The sequence below is a fragment of the Pristis pectinata genome, chromosome 11 (assembly GCF_009764475.1).
Source record: "Pristis pectinata isolate sPriPec2 chromosome 11, sPriPec2.1.pri, whole genome shotgun sequence".
Classification (NCBI taxonomy): domain Eukaryota; kingdom Metazoa; phylum Chordata; class Chondrichthyes; order Rhinopristiformes; family Pristidae; genus Pristis; species Pristis pectinata.
Genome location: NC_067415.1, coordinates 19,988,650 through 20,015,089, shown reverse-complemented (window position 1 = coordinate 20,015,089; position 26,440 = coordinate 19,988,650). Strand labels below are relative to the sequence as shown.

The 26,440-nt window shown below is 41.2% G+C and overlaps 1 protein-coding gene across 1 annotated transcript in view; it reads left to right on the top strand.

Annotated features, from left to right (window-relative positions):
- The window catches only part of LOC127576137 (copper-transporting ATPase 2-like), a 64,030-nt gene extending 37,909 nt beyond the window's left edge, over positions 1-26,121 (top strand). The window contains exons 11-21 of the mRNA XM_052026525.1: positions 993-1,147; positions 8,881-9,015; positions 12,476-12,670; positions 13,722-13,904; positions 16,574-16,711; positions 16,948-17,113; positions 18,229-18,371; positions 22,460-22,663; positions 22,846-22,963; positions 25,003-25,105; positions 26,079-26,121. Of these exons, the coding sequence (XP_051882485.1) occupies positions 993-1,147; positions 8,881-9,015; positions 12,476-12,670; positions 13,722-13,904; positions 16,574-16,711; positions 16,948-17,113; positions 18,229-18,371; positions 22,460-22,663; positions 22,846-22,963; positions 25,003-25,105; positions 26,079-26,121 (1,583 nt within the window). The remainder of the gene's footprint in view (positions 1-992; positions 1,148-8,880; positions 9,016-12,475; positions 12,671-13,721; positions 13,905-16,573; positions 16,712-16,947; positions 17,114-18,228; positions 18,372-22,459; positions 22,664-22,845; positions 22,964-25,002; positions 25,106-26,078) is intronic.
- Positions 26,122-26,440: the final 319 nt, after the last annotated feature.

Here is a 26,440-nt window from a genome sequence, read left to right as displayed (position 1 = left end):
CTTGCTCTCAGAAGATTTGCACCTGGTAACTTGGTGTATAATGGTGGCTTCATCCCCAGTCCCAAGGTTGAAAGAAATTGTCACAGCCAACCAAGCCACATCCCCTTGCTTAGCTGCTGTCAAATCTGCATCAAATTAAAAATGTTTATACTATCTGTGGCCATTGGAAAGATTCAAAAATGTTCAGAGATGGTTAAAAATATGCAAACTACTAAATTGTTTAAAAATACTATTAAATATACAATAAGTATCATGCAAGAGCAGCAAGGGATTTTGAGATTGGAGGGAAAAGGCCTTTTTGAGATCACTAGATAAATATAGATGAGTGGTAAAAAATCAAAAGACTGCAGATATGGAAATCTAAAATAATAAAAGAAACTGCAGCAAACACTCAGCAGGTCAGGTAACATCTGTGAAAAGGGATCTCTGCTTTTCTTTCAAAGCATTTTTGAAAACTGTTTCTTTTTCCATAGATGTGGGATGATTTGATTTACCTTATACCATCCACCTGTAAGATTCTGATGTCCCCATTCCCTCCCACCACCATCATTGTAGCTTCAATTATCTCTGATTCCAGTAGTTCTACTTCTATAATTATAAGTGCAAGATTTTCCAATTATTGATTTTTGTATGAAGAAGGAATTCCTGATAGCTAAGATTTGCATTTTACCAGTTTAAATCCATGTTACCTTGTGTTGTCTGTGCAGTTTAATTTAGGTATTGCTCCAGATAAACACATTTCATCATTAAGAATTTTACATCTATAAGATCAGCTTGAAGGTGGGAGTCCCAAGTGTTTGCAGTCTTTATTAGAACTTATGGGTCCTCTCTCAAAGCAGATTGTCACATAACTAACCCTTGTTCACCTTAGTTCGTATTATTGTTTTGACTTGGGATTTTGCTGAGGTAGGCACAATAGATCCATACTATGTATAGAAGTAAAACTACAAATTTATACTGTGCATGATTAACTTCATGATTTTATTTTGCAGGCGAGCCTATGCCAGTTGTAAAAAGAGTAGGAGGTATAGTGATTGCTGGTTCTATTAATGCACAGGGGACTCTGCTGATTCAAGCAACCCATGTTGGTTCAGACACAACATTGTCACAGATTGTTAAACTAGTAGAAGAAGCACAGACATCAAAGGTAAATCTGACAGCTTTGTGCTATGAAATTAAAGTCTAGTTAGCATACATCAGCTCTGCCAGGGGCAGCACAGTGATGCAGCTAGTAGAGCTGCTTCCTCACAGTCCAACGACTTGGGTTCAATCCTGACTTCTGGTCCTGTCTGAATGATTGCATGTTCTCCCTGAAACCATTTGGTGTATAAGATGATGAGAGGTATTGATAGGGTAGATAGTCAGAGGCTTTTCCCCAGAGCTGAATTGGTGGCCACAAGAGGACATAGATTTAAGGTGCTGGGGAGTAGATATAGAGGAGATGTCAGGGGTAAGTTTTTTACTCAGAGAGTGGTGAGTGCGTGGAATGGGCTGCTGGAAACGGTGGTGGAGGCTGATACGATGGGGTCTTTCAAGAGACTGTTAGATAGGTATATGGAGCTGAGTAAAATAGAGAGCTATGGGTAAGCCTAGTAATTTCTAGGGTAGGGACATGTTCAGCACAGCTTTGTGGGCCAAAGGGCCTGAATTGTGCTGTAATTGTCCTATGTTCTTCTGCCACTGGAGAGGGAGGGGTGGGGACAGGTGAGAAAGCCCCTAAATATTGTAAATATGGGACCGGGTAGCCCCCAGGGAGCCACACGTGTGGCATCGGTGCTTTTTTTTATATATATAAAAAGGTAACACTAATGAATGATCTGTACAGGGATGTAAAGGTTTGCACCATTTTGTAATTGTATATAGTTTGCCTTTTATTATGAATAAAGTTTATTTTGATTTAAAAAAAAGATTCAGCTTGGCATTCAACACCATCATCCCTTCAGTATTAATCACCAATATTCTAAACCTGGGCCTCTATACCTCCCTCTGCAACTGGATCCTTGACTTCCTCATTGTGAAACCACTGTCAGTATGGATCAGTGATCTCTTCGCTGACAATAAACAAAGGCGCACCTCAAGGATGCGTGCTTAGCCCACTACTCTACTCTCTCTACACCTATGACTGTGTGGCTAAGCACAGCTCAAACACCATTTATAAATTCGCAGATGACACTGAGTTGTTGGTAAAAGCTCAGATGGCAACAAGGAGGCGTACAGGAGTAAGATAGATTGGCTGGTTGAGTGGTGTTGCAACAACAACCTCTCATTCAATGTCAGCAAGACCAAGGAATTGATTGTGGACTTCAGGAAGGAGAAGTCAGGAGAACACATGCCAGTCCTCATTGAGGGGTCAATGGTGGAAAGGGTGAGCAGCTTTAAGTTCCTGGGTGTCAACATCTCCGAGGATCTGTCCTGGGCCCAACATGTTGATGCAATCACGAAGTAGGCACGCCTGCAGCTCTACTTCATTAGGAGTTTGAAGAAATTTGGCATATCACCAAAGACTCTTGCTAATTTCTACAGATGTACAGTGGGGAACATTCTGACTGGTTGCATCACAGACTGGTATGGAGGCTTCAATGCACAGGATCGCAAGAGGCTGCAGAGAGTTGTAGACTCGGCCAGCTCCATCATGGGCACAACTCACCCCACCATCAAGGACATCCAGAACATTCTACGCAAAGATGCATTTCACTGTGTGTTTCAATGTACATGTGACTAATAAATCTTATCTTCAAGAAGCGACGCCTCAAGAAGGCAGCATTCATCATTAAGGACCCTCACCATCCGGGACATGCCCTCTTCTACCGTCAGGGAGGAGGTGCGGGAGCCTGAAGACCCACACTCAATCATTCAGGAACAACTTCTTCCCCTCCGTCATCAGATTCCTGAATTGTCCATGAACAGTACCTCATTATTCCTTTTTTTTTGCACGATATTTATTTTGTTATTTACAGTAATTTTGTCTTTGTACTGTATTGCTGCCACAAAACAACAAATTTCATGTTATATAAGACAGGCACCAGCCCCAGCCACCTCCAGCTCTGACTTCGGCTCTGGCCACCTCCAGTCTGAGACCTCTCACACCACCACTGGGTCCTACTGCTCCTCTGCTTCTACATCTACTCCCCATCTACCCCAGTCTCTCAAGCCTTCCCCTACCCTTTGTTCCCCCACCACTCCTCTGAGCCCCCATATTCCTCCCACTCCACCTTCCCTGACCTTCTATCTGTCCTCTGACCCCAGCTCCAACCCCTGCAATGTCTTCACTATGTCCTCGGACTTTCTCCTCTCTAAGGCTGAACGTTCTGCCCTTAGCAGGGGCCTTACCTTTGTTCCCCTGCGCCCGCACCTCAACAAGTTCTGCGCCCGTCATGACGCTGAGCTCTTCTTCTGTCGCCTCTGTTTCCGGGCCTACTTCTTCGGCAAGGATTCCCCACCTCCTATGGATGACCCTTTCTCCCTCCTTAAGCCCTCTTCCTCCTCTTGGACGCCTTGTCCTGGCCTTCTGCCCACTCTGGATTTCCATCTCTAACTGCCGAGAGGACATTAACCATCTCAACTTCACCACTTACATTACCTATTCCAACCTCACCCCCTCTGAACACACTGCCCTCCACTCTCTCCATAATTATCCTAACCTTACTATGAAACCCGCAGACAAGGGTGGTGCTGTTGTAGTCTGGTGGAATGACCTTTACATTGCTGAGGCAAGACGTCAACTCTCGGACACCGCTTACTTATCCCTCAACCTTGACCCCACCAAGGAGCATCGGGCCATTGTCTCCCGCGCTATCGCCGACCTCATCACCTCTGAAGATCTCCCCTCTAATGCCTCCAACCTCATAGTTCCCCTACTCTGCACTGCCCATTTCTACCTCCTAAGATCCAGAAACCCAACTGCCCCAGAAGGCCCATTGTTTCTGTCTGCTCCTGCCCCACTGAACTCGTGTCCTCGTATCTTGACTCCATTTTGTCCCCCTTGGTCCAGTCCCTTCCCACCTATGTCCGTGACACTTTGCATGCCCTCCATCACTTCAACAACTTTCAGTTACCCGGCCCTGACCGCCTCATTTTCACTATGTACATTGAGTCCCTGTACTCCTCCATCCCCCATCAGAAAGGCCTTAAGGCTCTCCGCTTCTTACTCGACAACAGACCCAAGCAGTTCCCCTGCTCCGCCACTCTGCTCTGTCTGGCTGAACTGGTAGTCATCCTCAATAACTTCTCTTTCAGCTCCTCCTACTTTCTCCAAACTAAAGGTGTAGCCATGGGCGCCAGCTATGCCTGCCTTTTTGTCAACTACATGGAATAGTCCATGTTCCAAGCCTACACTAGTAACGCTCCCCAACTCTTTCACTGCTACATTGACAAATGCATTGGGGCTGCTTCCTGCACACGTGCAGAGCTCGTCAATTTCAACAACTTTGCCTCCAACTTGCACCCTGCCCTCAAATTTACTTGGTCCATCTCCAACACCTCTCTCCCCTTTCTGGATCTCTCTGTCTCCATCTCTGGAGACAGATTAACCATAGACATCTTTTACAAACCCACTGACTTCCACAGTTACCTTGACTACACCTCTTCCCACCCAGTCACTTGCAGGGATGCCATCCTCTTCTCCCAGTTCATCTGCCTCCACCACATCTGTTCCCATGATGAGGCTTTCCACTCCAGGACATCAGAGATGTCCTCCTTTTTCTGTAAACGGTGTTTCCCTTCCACCACCATCAATGCTGCCCTCAACCGCATTTCCTCTATTTCCCGCACGTCTGCCCTCACCCCATCACCACCCTGACATAACAGGGACAGGGTTCCCCTTTGTCCTCACCTACCACCCCACGAGCCTCCACGTCCAGCACATCATTCTCCGCAACTTAGGCCACCTGCAACGGGATCCCACCACTAGGCCCATCTTATCCTCCTCCCGCCCCCGCCCCTGCCCCTCCCCTCACCATTTTCCATCAAGATTGCTCTCTCCACAACTCCCTTGTCCACTCATCCCTCCCCACAGATGACCCTCCCGGCACTTATCCCTGCAACCACACTAAGTGCTACACCTGTCCCTACACCTCCTTCGCCACCACCATTCAGGGCCCTACACAGTCCTTCCAGGTGAGGCAGCGCTTCACCTGTGAATACAAGGGTGTTATTTATTGCATCCGGCGCTTCCAGTGTGGCCTCCTCTATATCGGTGAGACCCAACACAGATTGGGTGACTGCTTCATTGAGCACCTTCGCTCTGTCCACTGCAGAGACAAGGATCTTCTAGTGGCCATCCACTTCAATTCCACATCCCACTCCCATGCAGACATATCTATCCATGTCCTCCTCTACTGCCACATTGAGGCCAGATGTAGGTTGGAGGAACAATACCTCGTATTCCACCTTGGCAGTCTCTAACCTGATGGCCTCAACATCGATTTCTCTAAACTCCGGTAACCCCTTCCTTCTTCTCCCCTCCCCCCCCCCTTTGTCTTCCCTCATTCCTGTGGCCCCCTTCCCCCTTTTTCCCCTTCCCCCGCCCTCATGGCCTGCCCATCTATTCCCCACCTCCTTCCCTTTATTCCATGGTCCACTGCTCTGTCCTACCAGATTCCTCCTCCTCCAGCCCTTTGCCTCTTCTACCTATCACCTCTCAGCTTCTTACACCTCCCCCCTCCCTCCACCCTCCTACCTTCCTCCCCTCACCTGGACTCACCTATCACCTGAGCTCACCTATCACAAGCCTGCATGACTTTCTTATTCTGCCTTCTGCCCTCTTCCTTTTCAGTCCTGATGAAGGGTCTCAACCCGAAACATCGACTATGTATTTCTCTCCATAGGTGCTGCCTGACCTGCTGAGTTCCTTCAGCATTTTGAGTGTGTTGACGGTGATAATAAACCTGATTCTGATTCTGAAGCTATATAATGGAAGATGACCCAGGACAGTCACCCTTACAAGAAATGGGCACAATTATGCACTAATTGAGAAGGAAGGTCTTGGAATTGTACTTGAAGTCAAGGAATTCCATCAGTTTTTACAAGACAGCATGTTTTTTTCTGACTGCTACTGACAATATAATTTTTGCAAAATGGAGGCAAATGTTGACCAAATTCAAGATCATTTTTTCAATTTCGCCACCTGTGAGTGGATTAACCACCATCATGAAACCTGCCCAATCTCGTTCCTGATAATACAACATAAGATTATTCTAAACGAGGTGATCTCCCCTACTGGTTTAAAAAAAATAGGTGGTGAAGGTGAAATTGTCAATGATTCATGGTAGTAATAATGGCTTTAACTAACAGCATTTACTGACATTACAGTATAAACCTGATAGAAGTTTATGACACTATAAGGTGTGGTCCCTTGTGTCCATTGCCTTGTCAGTACTCTCCTTGGGTAACTTTTAAATGTGAAGAAGGTTTCTATCTCCATAACTTTTCTAGGCAGTGAATTCTAGAACCAGACTACTCATTGAGGGAAGGCAGTTCTTTCCTCACCTCTCATCTTTCCATCAATGCCTGTTTAGTTATCAGCTTCTTTGCTAAGAGATTTGGATCGTTCCTGTTTATATGAGCTAGATCTTTTGTAATTATGTATTTCTCAGATACATTTCCCCTCATTCTCTTCTGTTCCAAAGGAAACAACCACAGACTAGTCAGTATCTGCTAATGACTAATTCTCCAGTGCTGGTAGAATCCTTGTAATCCCCTCTGCATGCCCTTGAGTATTATTGCATTCTTTCTGCAGTGTGATGAGATTTTCTGGGCTTTGGGGTCTGGGTTCTGGGTTTTCCACACGTCTAGTTTAATGAAAGTATCTTGAAGTTGTTGGTAATTCAGCTCTACTTCATTGGTTGTGGTGTTTGTAGCTTTTTCCAGTGCAATGAGGCAAACTGACTTGAATTGATCCAAGCTTAGGTCCTTAGATATCCCATTCATGTTGGCAACATGATGGAATTCTGTCAAAAAATGCATCAGTGATTCTTGATCTCTGATGTTGCACTCCTCATGGAATCCAGTCATGTAGCACAAGCTTGCAGCAGTTCCCTAGCACACACTGGGAATATACCCACTGAATATGCACCACAAGAAAACTGAATTTGTTCAATTCAGTGCAAAGGAATGGCTGCAAAAGGCCCAGGTAAGTACTAGGTGATTTACATTAAGTTAACTGAGTTAATTAAAAATAAATGTTTATGAATGAAAATGTTTTAATAGTTCCATCTATTTTGTATGTTCTTAAATGTTTCTGAATGTCTTTGAAGGGTTCACATATGGGTGTGATTTAACTGGGTGTCAGCTTTCTTCAGCTATTTGGTGAGGGTGGGACTGCACAGCAAGTTGACTGGCAGATCCACAAAGCTATTTGTACCAAATGTCTATTATCGGCCAGTGTTTGTGGCTTGCTACTAACAATAAGATCTGCTTTTTCAGGTATCAAAATTTAAAAAGTCATTTTTAAAATTTCAGCATATTTCTTAAGCACACGTGTATGCTTCACTCTTTATTTCACTGTCTGAAAGTTGACTAAAAGAGTACATTTTCCTTCCTGGTTTGATCTCCCAGAGAATTATTTAATGTGAGCAACACACAAAGGAGCTGGCTGGGCAGATGGAGAGGGGATGGCATGAACATCGAATTCTCCAACTTCCGATTACTGCTCCCCTCTGTACGTTCTCCCTTTTTTCTTCCTGATCCAACTGGCCCCCATCACCTTAACTCTTTCCCCTCCTCCATCCTCTCCATCTGCCCATTACCCACACATTCCTCTCACTCGTTCTGCTCCCCACCTCCCTCCCTTTATTCCATGTTCCACCGACCTCTCCTATCAGACTTCATCTTCTATAGCCTTTTGTTACTTCCACCTATCATCATCCAGCTTCTTGCATCATTCCCACTCTCTTCCCTCATTTGCCTGTCACCCTCCTCACCTGGATCCACTTATCATCTCACAGCTCTTGCTCACCCCTTCCCCCAACCTTTTTATACTATCTTTCCAGTCCAGATGAAGAGTCTCAACCCGAAACATCGACTGTCCATTTCCATCTATAGATGCTGCCTGACCTGCTGAGTTCCTCCATCTCCTTTGTGTGTTGCCCTAGATTTCCAGCATCTGCAGTGTCCTGTGTCTCCATTTAATGTGAGCATCCTGCTTGATGACTTCGTAACTACTAGATACCTGAATCCATTCAAACTGCCACTTCACTGCTACCAATGATGTAAGAGGGGAAACTTTTGCTATAGAGATAACAGGATCTTTGTACAAAGCCTTCCTTGAAGTCACCACTGAGTTTCACTGCTTTGCCATTGACCTCAAAATCTGAGCTGATCAACCATACCTTGCACCTACTTCTAGATGCATCATAGATGTCACAACCAACCACTCTTCAGCCAAGACCCAGCAATTTGCTTCCGGGCTTTGACAAGAATCCACAGCTTGTTAGTGGTATGTTAATGAGGTCTGCAGACCATGTTGACACAGTCTTACTGCTAGGCTTGTTGGACATTAGCAGCATGTGCTAAACGCTCAACAAAAAAAATATTTTTAAAAATATCTCACAAATTACAATTATTTTTAGTAAGTAATTTGATTAAAGTGATTGCACAGAAAAAGGGGACTTTAGATAATATTGCAGATTATCCTAAAAGTATCAAAATCATTTTGATGTTTTAGCATTGTATACATTATATAAAAACTCCTATTCTCATCTAGAATACATTGCTTGGCCATTAGTAATTTGGCAGTGAATGGAGAAAGAGGGAGGTTAGAGATAAAACAAGTAACTAAAACTGGTTTCCATAGAAAAATGCTCTTTTTTCGCATGGGAATATAATTTTTAATTTTCAGCTCATTTTATGAATTTTAAGTGCAGTACATTTTGACTTTTGCAGGCTCCCATTCAACAGCTTGCAGACAAACTGAGTGGATATTTTATTCCCTTTATTGTTGTCATGTCTTTGATTACACTCACTGTCTGGATCATCATTGGTTTTGTTAATTTTGACATCATGAAAAAGAACTTGGCAGTAAGTAGCAATGAAGTACATCTTTAGCAAACTCAAAAGAAGTAATGCACTAGCCATCATAGGATAAGTAGCATCTTGGTTGATGATTTCTTTAGCACATTATTCCTTACAAGCATGTAGAGAAATAGATTCTTGAGAAATTATCCTAGTTATCCATGCTTACTTACTTGATTGCCAAATAACACACAGATGTTCTTTCACGTAATCCTTCATAGCCTTTGGTATCTCTGAGTGGTACAAGATCACAAGACAAAGGAGCAGAAGTAGGCCATTTGGCCCATCGAGTCTGCTCCATGAGCTAAACTAAAACTATTCCTATCGAGCCCCAATTTCCGGCCTTATCCCCATATCCCTTGATACCTTGACTAATTAGATACCTATCAATCTCTTCCTTAAATGCCCCCGATGATCGGGCCTCCACAGCTATATGTGGCAAAGATTTCCATAAATTCACTACCCTCTGGCTAAAGAAATCTCTCCTCATTTCTGTTTTAAACGGGTACCCTCTAATTCTAAGACTGTGCCCTCTAGTCCTGGACTCACCCACCAGGGAAAACAGCTTAGCCACATCTACTCTGTTCAGTCCTTTCAACATTCTAAGTCTTTCTATGAGGTCCCCTCTCATTCTTCTGTACTCCAGTGAGTACAGTCCAAGAGCTGACAAACGCTCATTGTATGTAAGCCCTTTCATTTGGGAAATCATCCTTGTAAATCTTTTCTGAACACTCTCCAACATCAGCACATCCTTCCTAAGATAAGGGGCCCAAAACTGCACACAGTATTCCAAATGAGGCCTCACCAGTGCCCCATAGAGCCTCATCAACACTTCCTTACTTTTATACGTTATACCTCTCGAAATGAATGCCAACATAGCATTCGCTTTTTTTTACCGCCAATCCGACCTGGCGGTTAACCTTTAGGGTATCCTGTAAGAGGACCCCCAAGTCCCTTTGCACTTCTGTACTTTGAATTTTCTCCCCATCTAGATGATAATCTGCCCGTTTATTTCTTCTTCCAAAGTGTACAACCGCACATTTTTCAACATTGAATCTCATCTGACATTTCTTTGCCCATACTCCTAAACTATCTAAGTCTCTCTGCAACCTTCCTGTTTCTTCAATACTCCCTACTCCTACACCTACCTTGGTGTCGTCTGCAAACTTAGCCGCAAAACTATTTACTCCATAATCCAAATCATTGATGTACAATGTAAAAAGAAGCAGCCCCAACACCGACCCCTGCAGGACACCACTGGTAACTGGCAGCCAACCAGAACAGGATCCCTTTATTCCCACCCTTTGCTTTCTGCCTACCAGCCAATGCTCCACCCATTCTAATATCCTTCCTGTAATTCCATAAGCTCTCATCTTATTAATCAGCCTCTTGTGCGGCACCTTGTCGAAGGCCTTTTGAAAGTCTAAATGCACGACATTCACGGCCTTTCCCTTATCCTGAGATTTCCTCAAAAAACTCCACCTGAGATTTCCTCAAAAAACTCCAATAGGTTGGTCAGGCAGGATCTTCCCTTCATGAAACCATGTTGGCTTGGACCTATCTTGCCTTGCACCTCTAGGTATTCCATAACCTCATCTTTGAAGATTGATTCCAATAACTTTCCAACCACCGATGTCAGACTAATAGGTCTGTAATTTCCTTTATGCTGCGTCCCACCTTTCTAATACAACGGAACTACATTTGCGACCCTCCAGTCCTCCGGAACCATGCCAGAGTCTATTGATACCTGAAAAATTATCACCAATGCCTCCACAGTCTTTAAAGCCACCTCCTTCAGATACCAAGGGTGCACTTCATCCAGTCCAGGAGACTTATCTGTCTTTAGTCCATTTAGCTTCCTGAGCACCTTCTCTCTAGTAATCTTGACCAAACTCAGTTCTATCCCCTGAGACCCCTGACTATCAGGTATACCACTGAAGGTTTGAACTTGAAATCTCCTGTGGCATTTCCAAGAAGGGGAGAAGTTAACCAATCTTTGGTGCAAATTAAACATTTTTTATTGGTAGTTACCACCTTCTTCAATAACTTTCTTCAAATAGGTGGTTTTCTAGTGGTTTCAGTATCAGAACTAGCTTCACCCATCACTTTATCATATAAATAGCAACACCTCTTAGAATGCTCAACCCCACCACATCTAGCACTAAAGCTTTCCAACTATGAATTCTTACTCTATTCATTCTTTAAGTTGTTGAACAAATTACTAGCTTCCATTTGAATGACTACCATACTTGGAGGCATAATGTATTTTTGGTTTTCAGTCCAAACAGCCAAGTATCTTCCCATTGTTTATCATGGCGTTACTTCTAGTGCGACATATTCTGGTAGCACTTAAAAGTGTTTTTAAGGGGTTGAATCACAGAATTATAATAAAAAGCAGTTATACAAATGCTTCTCACAATATCAACATTATGTAGCAAGGTTAAGACTGTGGAGGGATGATGAGTCGTTTGGCATCTGGACATGCCTCTCCATTTGGATGAGATAAAGTAGTTTCAGGTGGCTTGCTGCCAAACAATGTAACAGCAAGTATTGCAACATGAGGAGTTATATTTCCTATTGTACCTACAACACTGTAATGATGCAATGCTGACTGAATTGATGTTAAGTGAGCAATTGCTATAAGTATTAATGATTTAGACTTAAATATTGGGGCTCTGATAAAGTTTGCAGATGATACAAAAATTGTAAGGGGTAGAGAGTAAAGTGAAGGATATTGAAAAGTATGGAGGAATAAAGGGACCTTGGAGTACACATCCGCAGATCTTTAAAGGGATCAGGTAGATAATGTGTTTTAAGAAGGCATACCAGATTCCTTCCTTTGTTAAATGAGCCACAGAATTTAACATCAGGGAAGTTATGCCAGAATCTTATATACAATCCTTGTTAGCTGCAGATTGCATATTGTGTACAGTTGCGGTACATCCAGCAAAGATTTGGTTACACTGAAGAGGGTGCAAAAGCGATTTACATGGATGTTGTTAAGATTGGAGAACTTTTTCTATGTGGGAAAATTAGAAAGTTGGCAGTATTTTCTTTGGAGCTGAGTAAAACCATATTTGACGTGTATAATATTATGAAGGAACTAGATAGGTTCTTCTATTTATTCTGTTTTCTTCAGCTCAAGAGGCAAAAACCAATGGGAAGAGATTTAAAGTAATTGGTAAGATTTGAGGGGAGATATTGCATTTTTTCACCCAGAGTCTGGTAGGGTCCGGAACTTGCTGCCAAAAAGAGTGGTAGAGGCAAAAACCTTCACCACGGTTATGAGATGCTTGTTGTCCATCTGAAGAATGGTGACCTGGATAGCTACAGATAAATGCTGGGAGATGGATTTAGATTGGATGGCTTGTGTTTTTTTACCAGCATGAACACAATGGGCTGAATTGTGTTCTGTGTCATAAACCTTCTTTGATTCTATGACATTAAATTACATTCTTGTTTTTAGGGCTACAACAAAAATATTTCTGAAGCTGAGCTGATTGTTAGATTTGCATTTAAGACTTCCATTACGGTATTGTCTATTGCATGCCCCTGTGCTCTGGGACTGGCTGTTCCCACAGCTGTCATGGTGGGAACAGGCATCGGTGCTCAAAATGGCATTCTCATCAAGGGTGGAGAACCACTGGAGATGGCACACAAGGTCAGTAACTGTAAAGTGATTAACTAAGAACAACTGCTTTGGTCACACTGGAGGAACATTTTGATGGGCATTCTGTCAAAAGATCATGAAACTCATCATTTGCAGGGCTGTGGAGAAGGACGAGAAAAAGATGGCCAAAACTGCCCCTGGTTTTGTATCAATAAATGTAGATGTTTTACACTGATCTCTCTCATCCAAATCATTGGTATAGATTGTGAGCAATTGGGCCCCACTGATATCTTCTCATACCACTAGTTAATCTCCTAATCTGACCCATTTATTCCTACTGATAAAAAAAAATCCTCAATCCACGGTATATGCTGTGATTACCAAAAACTTTCAGTGCAAATACACCACATACCACTGATCTCTCCTTTATCTTTTCTGCAAGACATGTCCTCAAAAATCTTAATTGACACATCAAATGTGATTACCCTCTTGTAAATCCATGTTGACTCTGCTCAATCCTTTTATTATATTAAATTGGTGCCCTGCTACCAAATGCTTAAAAGGTAGATTCTAGCATTTTCCCTACTACTTGTGTTAGTTCTGACTGGTTTATAGTTCATTGCTTTCTCTTTCCCTTCTTTCTTAAATAATGGAGTCACATTTGCTAGCTTTAAATCTGTAGAACTATTCTAGAATCCATGGAATTTTGGAAGAAGACAAGTACATCTGCTATTTCCTAAGCATCCTCTTTCTTGGGATGCAGGTCAAGAGAATTTGGGGAACCTACTGGCTTTCAGTCCAATTAACTTTTCCAATACACTTTTTTTTCATTAATGCTAATTTCTTTGAGTTCCTCATTCACTCGAGTTCTGTTGTTCTCTACTCTTTCTGGGAGGTCGTCTTCCATGAAGGAAGAAACAAAATACTTACTAAGTTTCTCTACCATTTCCTTATTCCCCTGTATAATTTCTTGTGTCTCATTCAGTGGGAATCCTATTTTTATAATTCTTCCCTATAAAAGCCTTTTGTTTCTTTAAAAAAATATATAGCTTGCATTTGACAGCTTTGATTCTACTGTACTGAAAAGAGCTTTTGTCTCTAGATAAATATGGTGATGTTTGACAAGACTGGTACAATTACACATGGTGTTCCTAAGGTAATGAGGGTTGGCATACTGAGAGATGTAGCTGAACTGCAATTGAAGAAACTACTTGCAGTTGTTGGCACTGCAGAATCTAGTAGTGAACATCCTCTTGGAAATGCCGTCACCAAATATTGCAAAGAAGTAAGTCTCAGATATTTTTTCACTGCTTCTCTCAGTTTCTTAGTTCAACCTACATTTTGCACTAAAATCATATGTTTTATTTAGTGATGATACAATGGGCTCAGTTTTAGCTGTTGGAATCACTGAGAGGCTGTTGGCCCAATGCTATGAAGACACAAGTCTGCAGATGATGGAATCTGGAGCAACTAACAATTTGCTGGGTTTCAACCTGAAATGGCAACAGTCCTGTTCCAGGGCTGTGATCCAAAACATTGACAATTTCTTTCCCCCCACAGATGCTGCTCAACCCACTGAGTTCCTCCAGCAGATTGTTTGTTGGCCCAGTGCTATTTTGAATATTGTGCAGTTTAATTAATGAGAGCTTTGTTTATTTTGGACTTTTTCATTCTTGTTGAGGTGAGGATAATTCCAGACTCTACTTTCAACAAGCAATTGCTTTCTTCAGTTTCCACCCCATCAACCAATTTCAGTTCCTGGTCTCTCCATCTTCATTGTTCATGTGGTGCAACTTCATATTTTCAAGCAATAATCTGCCAGAGGAACTCAACGTGTTGAGCAGAACCTGTGGGGGGAAAAGGAATTGTCAACGTTTATGTTCGAGACACTGCATCAGCCCAGTCATCCTTTATCCTCCTCGGTCCACCAATTACTCACTGACCCTGACCTCACCACTCCCCCTCTCCTCCGTATACTCACTATCTTCCCTCTCCACTCTCAGTCCTGATGCAGAGTCTCAACCCAAACATCAACAATTCCTTTCCCCCCACAGATGCTGCTTCACCTGCTGAGTTCATCCAGCAGATTGTTTGTTGCTCCAGATTTCAGCAGCTTCAGTCTCTTGTGCCTTCATATTTTCAAGTCTTTTCATAACTATGCTTGCTCATTCTGAATCTAATTCTAATAAATTGTATTGGTTTATTATTGTCACTTGTACCGAGGTACAGTGAAAAGCTTGTCTTGCATACCGATCCTACAGGTCAATTCATTACACAGTGCAGTTACATTGGGTTAGTACAGAGTGCATTGATGTAGTACAGGTAAAAACAATAACAGTACAGAGTAAAGTGTCACAGCTACAGAGAAAGTGCAGTGCAATAAGGTGCAAGGTCACAACAAGGTAGATCGTTGGGTCATAGTCCATCTCATTGTATAAGGGAACTCTTCAATAGTCTTATCACAGTGGGGTAGAAGCTGTCCTTAAGTCTGGTGGTATGTGCCCTCAGGCTCCTGTATCTTCTACCTGATCGAAGAGAAGAGAAGAGAGAATGACCCTGGTGGGTGGGGTCTTTGATTATGCTGGCTGCTTCACCAAGACAGCAAGAGGTAAAGACAGAGTCCAAGGAGGGGAGGCTGGTGTCCATGATGCACTGGGCTGTGTCCACAACTCTCTGCAATTTCTTGCGGTCCTGGGCAGAGCAGTTGCCGTACCAAGCTGTGATACATCCAGATAGGATGCTTTCTATGGGGCATTGGTAAAAGTTGGTGAAAGTCAAAGGCGACAAACCAAATTTCTTTAGCCTCCTGAGGAAGTAGAGGCGCTGGTGAGCTTTCTGGGCCGTGGCATCTATGTGATTTGACCAGGACAGGCTGTTGGTGACAAAAATTGTCACTCTGCCCTTTAATCAATACTAATATTTTCTTACACTGGGTTCCCATGAATTGTATAGAATGTTTCAGTTGCAGCTAAAATGATATGTTATACAAACTCAGTAACATTTCCATATGTACAAACATGCCCATGTATATTAGACTCCAAATACCATTCTTATTGATACATCCCATTCAGCGTCTAAAGCCCCAGATTCTTGCTTCTGTCCTTCCGCTATGTTAAAAATTCTTGCCATTCAAGGCATATTTTAATTTTTCATTTCCCTTATTGTTTTACCATAAAATTTGTCTCTTCAGTTATTCCTTTGGTCAGTTCTGATAGGACATGGAACAGTACAGCACAGGAACAGGCCCTTTGGCCCACAATGTTGTGCCAAACTAAACTAGTAGTTAAACACCTAACTAAACTAATCCCTTCTGCCTACACAATGTCTATATCCCTCCATTCTTTGCACATTTATGTGCCTCAGAGCCTCTTAAACATCTCTATCGTATTTGCCTCCACCACCACCCCTGGCAGTACATTCCAGGCACCCACCACTCTCTGTGTAAAAAAAAATTGTCCCGCACATCTGCTTTGAACTTACCCCTCTCACCTTAAGTGCATGCCCTCTGATATTAGACCTTTCGATCCTGGGAAAAAGATACCAGCTGTCTATCTATGCTTCTCATAATTTTGTAAACTTCTATCAAGTCTCCCCTCAGCCTCCACTGCTCCAGAGAAAACAACCCAAGTTTTTCCAACCTCTCTGCTGATGATGGGTCCTGGATCTGAAACATTAACTTTTCTTTCACAGATGCTGCCTGACCTGCTAAGCATTTCCAGCATTTTCTGTTTTAATTTCAGATTTCTAGCATTTACAGTTTTTTTTTTATTTTTATTTATGGTCATCTCCCCTGAATTACTTGTGAATTATTGGCACCTCTTTGTCCTTTGTGAGGAAACTTGGGATGTTTATTAATTTAAAAATGCAACAAAAATATTATTTGTATTGTAGTTGAAGGGAGTTTTGCATTATGTTGACAGTTGTATTAAGATGAAGTTTTTCTGCCTATTTCAGGAACTTGGCACAGATGTGCTTGGGTACTGTATGGATTTTCAGTCTGTGCCAGGCTGTGGCATCAGCTGCAAAGTTACCAACATTGAAACTGTGTTAATGAAGAGTGAATTGAGTTCTGACAAAAACCAAAAACAGAATGTACATTTAATGCAGATTAGTGATTCACATGCTGCAGTGCCCTCACACATAAATAAAGGTAAATATTTTATTCCTGAATTTGCACTGCTATTTATTTGAATGACGACAGATTTGTAACTACAGTAAATAATTGGAAAATAATCCACAATTTGGCAAAAAAAAGTGCACTGTGCCTCAAAAAATTATTAAAGATGTTTAGAAGCAAGTATAAGTGCAGTTAGTAAGTCAATTCAAAGAACTTGTTGCCATTTGTAGGTGCAGTGACTGCTCGGGTCTACACTGTATTGATTGGAAACCGGGAATGGATGACGCGCAATGGTTTACATGTTGGAAGTGATTTTGACAAGGCTATGGCTGATCATGAAATTAAAGGACAGACAGCAGTGTTGTTTGCTGTTGATGGTAAAGTTCATGCAATTAGCCCAGTAATGGAATTGCTATAATATAATGAATTGTCACTTAGAGCTATGTCCCATTGTGAATACAGGTCATTATCCAAAACAATTGGGAACAATCCCATCTTTTCATTGGCTAATTAGGAAGAATTGCATGTGATCTTGTATCATCCAATTCACCTTGACGTTTTTTACTTTTTTAGCTGAATTGTGAAAGAGCTAAACTGTGCAGATTATAAATAGAGCAATAGATATTTAAGTAACTAACAATTATGTGTAAACGTTAATTTGCCTTATCTTAACTGTAGACACTAATGACAAACTAAACTCTGAGCAGTGAACATTTGTCCCCAAAAGGATGGGATGGCAATGGGTGGAATAAAAAAAAGTCTCAGTCTCAAACCCAATCCTTTCAACCCACCCACATGGTGTAACTGAAGTGGAACAAGGCACAGGCAGCTAACCACTTCCAGGAGGGGAGATACCTATTTAAGTATGATAATGAGGCTAGGGGCCTACAAACGTGATAGGTTTAAACCCAGGCAGCCAGATTTTCCAGTTCCAGCAGCTAAAAGGGGCAAGCGTGGGGATAGAGAAGGACCTTTACGCACAGCTCAGAGCAAAGTCCACGTCTTGAAGGTAGAGAACTGTTAATAGGCAAATATGTCCAGCAAAACTCTACAAAGAAAATCTCAAAAAATATTAAAATAAATAAGACTAGGAATAGCCATGTGAAAGAAATTTTAAAAAGCAAGAGGATAAGTAAAATGTAGGCAAATTTTAAAAAGATAAAGCTGGAGCTTTGAAATAAATATAAAATTCCTGGACCTTTTAGGAACCTTCGTGAGGTTGTAGTTGAACAATGATAGAATATTATTGTTAATGCTTTGTTCTGAGAATTGGCAGAATATATGTGATAAATTTTATAAAAAAAATAAGGGCTCTAGTCTAAATTTAAAGTAAGTGAATATTTGGGCAACAATGATAGTTGATAGTGAAGAACATGCTGAATCTATACCAAGTTTGAATCACTTTAGGTTGGTACAAACGGAGCTGAGGTTTTGTGTCTGAAAACTTATTGCATTTTCTAATATTCTATAAAATATGCTTTTCTCTGGAAAGGTACACTATGTGGGATAATAGTAATTGCAGATACAGTCAAACCTGAAGCTGCAATGGCTGTGAGCATCTTACAAAATATGGGAGTGGATGTGGTACTCCTGACAGGTGATAACCCCAAAACAGCAGCAGCAGTTGCAACCCAGGTAAATGTTAATAACATCTGATTGTTCCCCATGCACAGGACTCTGCATTTGATATCATTTTTTCCTTCTCTATTAAACTAATGGCATACAAGAGACTGTAAATGCTGGAATCTGGTGCAGCAAACAGTCTGCTGGAGGAACTCAGCAGGTTGAGCAGCATCTCTGGGTGGGGGAACCCTGCACTGGGCTGTTTGTTGCTCTATTTATGGTGCTCTTGGTACTGCAAAACACCGAGCTGCTTGGATACATCTCCATTCATAAAAACACAAGGAATAGAAGTGGGAGTAGCTTGTTCTGCCATTCAATTAGATAATCTTTAACTCTACTTTCCTGCTTATTTCCCATAAACCATAACTCCATTATAGATAAACAATCCGTTCACCTCAGCTTTGAATATGTTTAGTGATTTAGCCTCCAAAGCAGTCTTGAATGGAGAATTCTAAAACCTCACAACATTATGTGAGAAGAAATTCCTCCTCATCTCCATCTTAATGGGTCACTCTTTATTCTGATAGTATGCCCTCTATTTCTAGATAGCCAGACAAGGAGATGCATTCTGTAAGTATCTGTCTTGTCAATCCTCATTTATTATCCAGATTGATAGAACTGTATGCTCAATTAAATGCAAATCAATAATACTCATTCCAATAAAAGGAGGCTGATTTTAGTGCCCCAACACACAGACTCCAGCACTCAAACTATAGAGTGTCATCAGAAGTAAAAGTGACTTGTAAATTGCAATGGGAAATGTGCCCTTGCCCATTGATTTTAGAACTGATTTATTTTTAGAAATGCAAAACAGTTTAGGTCACACTGCTTTCTGTTCATGTTTCTCTCTTGCTTTACCTTTCTTCCCTGCACTTTCACCTGCCCTCTTCTTCTTTCCAATTTCCCTACCTTAATCTTTCAGTGAACTCCCATCTCAGCTTTTATTCTTTCTGGACTTTAGTTTTTTTTTACACCACAGTTGCCAACAGTCCCATATTGTACATGACTTTAACTGGGAACTGTACTGGAGCTGATTGAGAGTAATGAAAACTTCAGTTCTGAGATTGCTGGTCTGGAAGGAGACACTGGTATTAGCTTGTTTATTTTGCCAATGGATCTGGAGGATTCTTTGGAGATGGTACTTTTCTTGTGCTTTGAGTTGTCTATTTTAAGTTAACTATCCCTCTGAACAGGGATCACTAATGTACAGTAGATTATAAGCATATTCTGGGTTTGAGGTCTTGGTCTTTGAACGGTCTTTTCATGAGTCAACCAAAGACTGCGCTAGCAAACTGGAGGCAGTGAATATCTACTTTTGCTGAGTTGCAGGACCCAAGTAAAGTGATCCATGTTTCCCACATTGTTCTGTCTTTTACTGATTCCTTCACTGTCCAGGCAGGCCTAAACATTGGGCAACAATCTACCTCATATGTGGGTCATTATTGCCATAGTGCAAATAGATTCCCACTCAAGTCACCATAGAACAATTCAGCACAATACAGGCCCTTCGGCCTACCATGTTGTGCCACCCTTCAAATCACACCTAAGACTATCTAACCCCTTCCTCCCACATATCCCTCCATCTTAAATTCCTCCATATGCTTATCTAACAATCTCTTGAACTTGTCCAATGTATCAGCCTCCACCACCACCCCAAGCAGTGCATTCCATGCACCAACCACTCTCTGGGTGAAAAACCTCCCTCTGACATCTCCCTTGAACTTCCCACTCATTACCTTAAAGCAATGTCCTCTTGTTTTGAACATTGGTGCCCTGGGAAAGAGGCTCTGCCTGTCCACTCCATCTATTCCTCTCAATATCTTGTATACCTCTATCATGTCTCCCCTCATCCTCCTTCTCTCCAATGCCCTAACTCCTTTAGTCTCTCCTCATAATCCATACTCTCTAATCCAGGCAGCATCCTGGTAAATCTCCTCTGCACCCTTTCCAATGCCAATAGACAATAGGAGCAGAAGTAGACCATTCGGCCCTTCGAGTCTGCACCGCCATTTTGAGATCATGGCTGATCCTCAACGATCAATATCCTGTTCCTGCCTTGTCCCCATATCCCTTGATTCCCCTATCTATAAGAAACCTACCTAGCTCCTTCTTGAAAGTGCCCAGAGAATTGGCCTCCACTGCCCTCTGAGGCAGTGCATTCCACAAATTCACAACCCTCTGGGAGAAGAAGTTTTTCCTCCCCTCTGTCCTAAATGGCCTAGCCCTTATTCTTAAATCATGCCCCCTGGTCCTGGACTTCCCCAACATCTGGAACATATTTCCTGTCTCTATCTTGTCCAATCCCTTAATAATCCTGTATGTTTCAATCAGATCCACATCCTTCACATGCCTCCACATCCTTCCTATAATGAGGCGACCAGAACTGGACACAGTACTCTAAGTGTGGCCTAACCAGAGCTTTGTAAAGCTGCATCATCACTTTGCGGCTCTTAAACTCAGTCCCCCGACTTATGAAAGCTAACATCCCATAAGCTTTCTTAACTACCCTATCTACCTGTGAGGCAACTTTCAGTGATCTGTGGAAATGAACCCCCAGATCCCTCTGCTCCTCCACACTGCCCAGAATCCTGCCATTTACCTTGTACTCTGCCTTGGAGTTTGTCCTTCCAAAGTGTACTACCTCACACTTCTCTGGATTGAACTCCATCTGCCACTTGTCAGCCCAGCTCTGCATCCTATCAATATCCCTCTGCAAGCTTCGACAGCCCTCCACACTATCCACAACACCACCAATCTTTGTGTCATCTGCAAACTTGCTAACCCAGCCTTCCACCCCCTCATCTAAGTCATTAATAAATATCACAAAAAGTAGAGGTCCCAGAACTGATCCCTGTGGGACACCACTAGTCACAGCCCTCCAATCTGAATGCACTCCCTCCACCACAACCCTCTGCTTTCTACAGGCAAGCCAATTCTGAATCCACACGGCCAAGCCTCCCTGGATCCCTTGGCCTCTGACCTTCTGAAGATTACCATGTGGAACCTTGTCAAATGCCTTACTAAAATCCATGTAGACCACATCCACTGCACTACCCTCATCAATTTTCCTGGTCACCTCTTCAAAGAACCCTATCAAGTTTGTGAGGCAAGATCTTCCCTTCACAAATCCATGCTGGCTGTCCCTAATCAGTCTATGATTCTCTAAATGCTCATAGATCCTATCTCTTAGAATCCTTTCTAACAGCTTACCCACCACAGACGTAAGGCTCACCGGCCTGTAATTCCCTGTAATTACATTGTGCATTTCCTAATTTTTTTAAAAAAACTTATCTCCTTATCTGTCGTCTTACTACATTCCGGCAGAGGTGACTGCATAATCATCAAAACTCCTCATGAACATAGAACAGTACTGCACAGGAACAGGCCCTTTGGCCCATGATGTCTGTGCTGACCATGATGCCTGTCCCTAAGATTCTTCTTCAATAATCTCCCCACCACTGATGTTAGGCTCACTGACCTATAATTTCCTAGTTTGTCCCTATTGGCTATTCTCCTGACTGCTGGGACCTTGCCTGTGGCTAAAGAGGATACAAAGATCTCTGCTGAGGCCCCAGCAATCTCCTCTCTTGCCTCTCTCAAATAACCTGGGTTAGATCCAATCAGGCTCTGGAGACTTAATGTTCTTCAAGAGACCCAACACCTTCCTCCCTGATATCAACATGCCCAAGAATAGTTGCATACCCCTTCTTGATCTCACAATCCTTTATGTCCTTCTCCTTGGCGAATACCAATGCAAAGTAGTTGTTTAGTACCTTTCCCACTTTATCTGGCTTCAGGCATAAATTCCCTCCTTTGTCCTTGAGTGGTCCTACCCTCTCCCTATTTATCCTCTTGTTTTTAATGTTTGTGTAAAGTGTATATTCATCTCCTTGAAGGAGACAATCAGTGTTCACATTTAAAGTACTATTTTCAAACAAATGTTTGTCCTAGATAATTAGTTATATATATCTATAAAAAGCAACAAAATGATGGTCCCATTTACTTTGCTTAAATACAGGAGTATTTAATTGGTAAATATTTTACTACTAATGAAAATTTCAAAATGTCTCTATTTTTGGAAGTGTTTCCTTTTTTTTAAGGTTGGCATCAAGAAAGTGTTTGCAGAAGTTCTTCCCTCACAAAAAGTAGCCAAAGTTCAAGAGTTCCAGGATCAGGGTAAAACGATCGCAATGGTTGGAGATGGTATAAATGATTCTCCCGTCTTGGCAAAAGCTGATGTGGGAATTGCCATTGGATCTGGCACAGATGTGGCTATTGAAACAGCGGATGTTGTGCTTATGAGAGTGAGCATATGTTAAATAATCAACATTCACGTAATAGTAAATTGACTCTTTTATTTACATTGCTTTTATTATGAAATAATGACCAGAAGGAAAGTAGTAAATTGAAATTCAACATTTAAATCAATCTTCTATTTTCTTAATTTATATTCTGTGATGACATGCATTCTATTTTTTACCTGCAGAGCAATCTGCTAGATGTTGTGGCTAGTATCAATTTATCAAAAAAAACAGTTTTGCGAATTCGAATAAATTTTATCTTCGCCTTAATTTATAATCTGGTTGGAATCCCTATTGCTGCTGGTGAGTGGGGGCTTTTTCCATTTTTATGTTTTATTTAAGGTTAATTAATAAAATAGCTTAAACCCTGTTCAAAGTATTAAGGGGAAGAAATTGGGCTAATGGCAGAAGCCAATGAGAAGTCAGCAATGCGTTGAAAATGCATGGAAGTACAAGGCTTACTCCAGATTTTGTTGTGAGTTTCCTTTCTACAACACTAGAGAGTTTTGAATATCAATCAAAAGTTCCGAAGCACCTGGCCAGCACAAACCTTTACAAATCTGTTCAGCTTGGATGCCATTCTGGTCCATAGATAAATTCTGATAGTGGAGAATTGGAGATGAATGAGAGGAGCGGGGTAAGGGAGTCTCTGCAGTGGCTAATCAGCTGAGAGATGCACTCCTGCACTAGATTATGTGACTGGAAATTTACCTGCTCTTTGTCAGCTTTCAGTTATCTTTTTAGAAAAGACATTTGTCTTTAAATTTTTTCCCTCTTTTATCAGTCATATGTTAGTATAATGCTTTAACTGGGACTAGCATTCGGCAATATCATACCATGGTCCATGCCATAGAAATGGGATGGAATGCAGAATCATCTCTATTTCCATTCCACCTTGACATGATCATGGCAGTGAATGCAATTGTTGCAAAAAATGCAAATGGTGCCATGTTATACTTAATTTTAATCTTCCACTGAATGCTGTTTGTCCATTTCTATGATAAAGTTATTTTATATCATGTGGATTCATACAAATGTTGTTAAATTTTCTTGTGCTGGAGGGAAAATGCAAAACTTCAAACAGTTACTAGCAGCTTTTTCTCATGGGTCCACTGGGATACAGGTTTATCAACTCATGTGTTACAGACTTGGTGAAAGTCCCTTTAAGATAGAGTTAGTTGTGTGTGTGTCTGTGTGTGGCGTGCTTATGTCAACAGAAGTTAAAGGACATAATGACGTTGTTGAAGAAGTCAGTCGAAGTTGAAGGGGGAAGAGAGAGCGAGAAAAGGGAGAGAGACACTAGCCTGCTAGTTTCTCTATCGATGGATGAGAAACAATAACTGTGTCTGCCACTGAAATCCATGTATGGAAATTGGAAGTAATCCGGTGGAGTTCACTTTGTTGCTGACCTGTAGAAGGAAACAGGTATTTGTGTGGACGACCACGATTTGGATGCTTTTCGGGGTGAGGAAGTCACTACCGAGTAAACACTGAAGTGTCGTTTGGGTTCCATTGTGGAACATTTGGATTTCGTAATTACTCTCTCTATGTTCTCTACATCTACGTTTTATCTTCAGACAACAGTGCTTGTTGAAGAAGCCTTTGCTCATGTTTCACCTTATGGCTTGCTGAACTGAACTTTAAGAACCATTCCTGGACTTGGAGTTTGGGACTTTGCCACACACACACGAAGAGTTTAGTTTTTGGGGTTAATGTTCAAGGTTTAACATTTTTACTTCTAACATACTAACATTTTTACTTTTATCTTTCGTATTATCATAAGTAGTGATTAATAAAATAGTTTCTAACACTGAATCATGACTCAGTGTGTTTCTTTTGTTGCTGGTTCGTGACACGTGCCATTTGTTGTTTATCTTGCAGCTGGTTACATGAACCTCACTGAGATGAGGGCAGTTGGTGCAGTGATAGCAATATTTGTAAAGATGCATAGATATTCTTTTGCAATTCTACTTTGCCGATGGATGATTTCTAAAGGTAGTTTCAATTGGAGGCAAGCATCTGTGCGTTATAAAATTATTGGGGCAAGAAAATATTGAAAAGAAGGCCTAAACCTTAGTTCTTTTGCCCATGTGCTATATTAATCCATGAATAAAATTGTGTCATACCCTATTACACAGTGCAGACTATATTAAATCACCACTTTATTTACTGTGTGCCTTATATAATAAACATTTTGGACATTATATTTGCAGTGTGAAGTGTTAAAGTGAGATCTTCTTGAAAATCTTGCACAAGTGGCCAGATTTCATTTAATTCCAAAATGAGAGTGACTATTTTAATTATTCATTATTTTTCTTTTTAAATTTTTTAATGTTTTCCAGGGGTGTTTTTGCCTTTGGGCCTAGTGTTACAGCCATGGATGGGTTCTGCTGCAATGGCCGCTTCCTCTGTTTCTGTGGTAGTTTCTTCATTATTGTTGAAACTGTAAGTAACTGAACTTAACATTCTTCTCATGTTGAATCTGTTAGTAGGAGCTTTTTTTGTTTCACAAACAAATAGACTGCTTAAATTCACTGATTTATGACATCAGTTGTACTTTTAACTCTTTGAAAGGTAACAATGTTGAAACGTGAAGTTGTTTCACTTTACTCCCTCAAAAGAAATCATTACAAATATAATCTAAGGTTAGAATATTTAAATGACCCTCATGAAAGCTACGGAGAACATCTCTGTCACTGTGGAGTACTATCTATCCTTGTCCTGCTTGGCCTTCTGGATTTACGTCACAGTTGGCTGCTACATGCTCTTTCATTGTCCAGCCGGGTGGCAGAACACATTTGCCCTATTACCTCTCCAATCAAACTATGTTAAATTACCTCACAAGATGTAATAATTGACTTTTCATGAATGGGAAATGTTTGTAGAAAGCAAAATCTGCAGTTGAATTGTGATAATGAACAGACAGTTTGTGTAAACCCTTTCCTATTCTCAAATGATTGTGTTTGGTGGAAGACATTGAGTACTTTGTGTTACAAATAGGGATCAATATTATAGAGATGGAAATTGCACCTTCTAACTATGCATATATCCATAATTCTATTGAGATTTTGTATTCTACTAACTAGTTTCCTGCGCTGTTGAAAACAGGAAATATTTCCTTCTTTCTTGAACCTGCCCTTCATTTCCAGTTTTGAAACTCATTCCACAGAATTTGAAATAAATGACAAGTGTAAATATTAATATGGCTGAAAATAAAACCTTTATATTGTGCTCTACATATCACTATTGAGTTGGACAATTGATGATTTAGTTCTATTTATTTACAATTAGAGAACAGTGCCAGTGTTAAATTGATCTTTCTCATCTAAAATAATCATACCTATTTGGTGATTAACATAGAATATTTTCCCATCCAGAATCTTGAATACAATTACAACCTTGTCATTTTCAATTTCAGCTACAGGAAGCCAAACATAGAAAAGTTTGATTTTCAAGCATAAGGCGGCAAGAAGCAATTTACATAATCACAAATTAACATCCATTTAAAATAGATGAAAGGAATCAAATGATTCTGCAAAGTTCAGTATCTGGGACCAATGAAGATACATCACTCTCTTAATTCACTAACATGAGAAATGATCAAATCAGAGGATATCTCTTCTTGAGGAATGTGATGCATGGTCTCTGCTGGCTGGAGGGCAAAATGAAGAGCATTGATGAAGACTACGAATTTCAAAAATGTATTTGTACTCTGCAAACTAATGAAGACTAAGTTGTTTCATAAATAGTAATGTGTTTTGAACCAAGTGTACACAACCT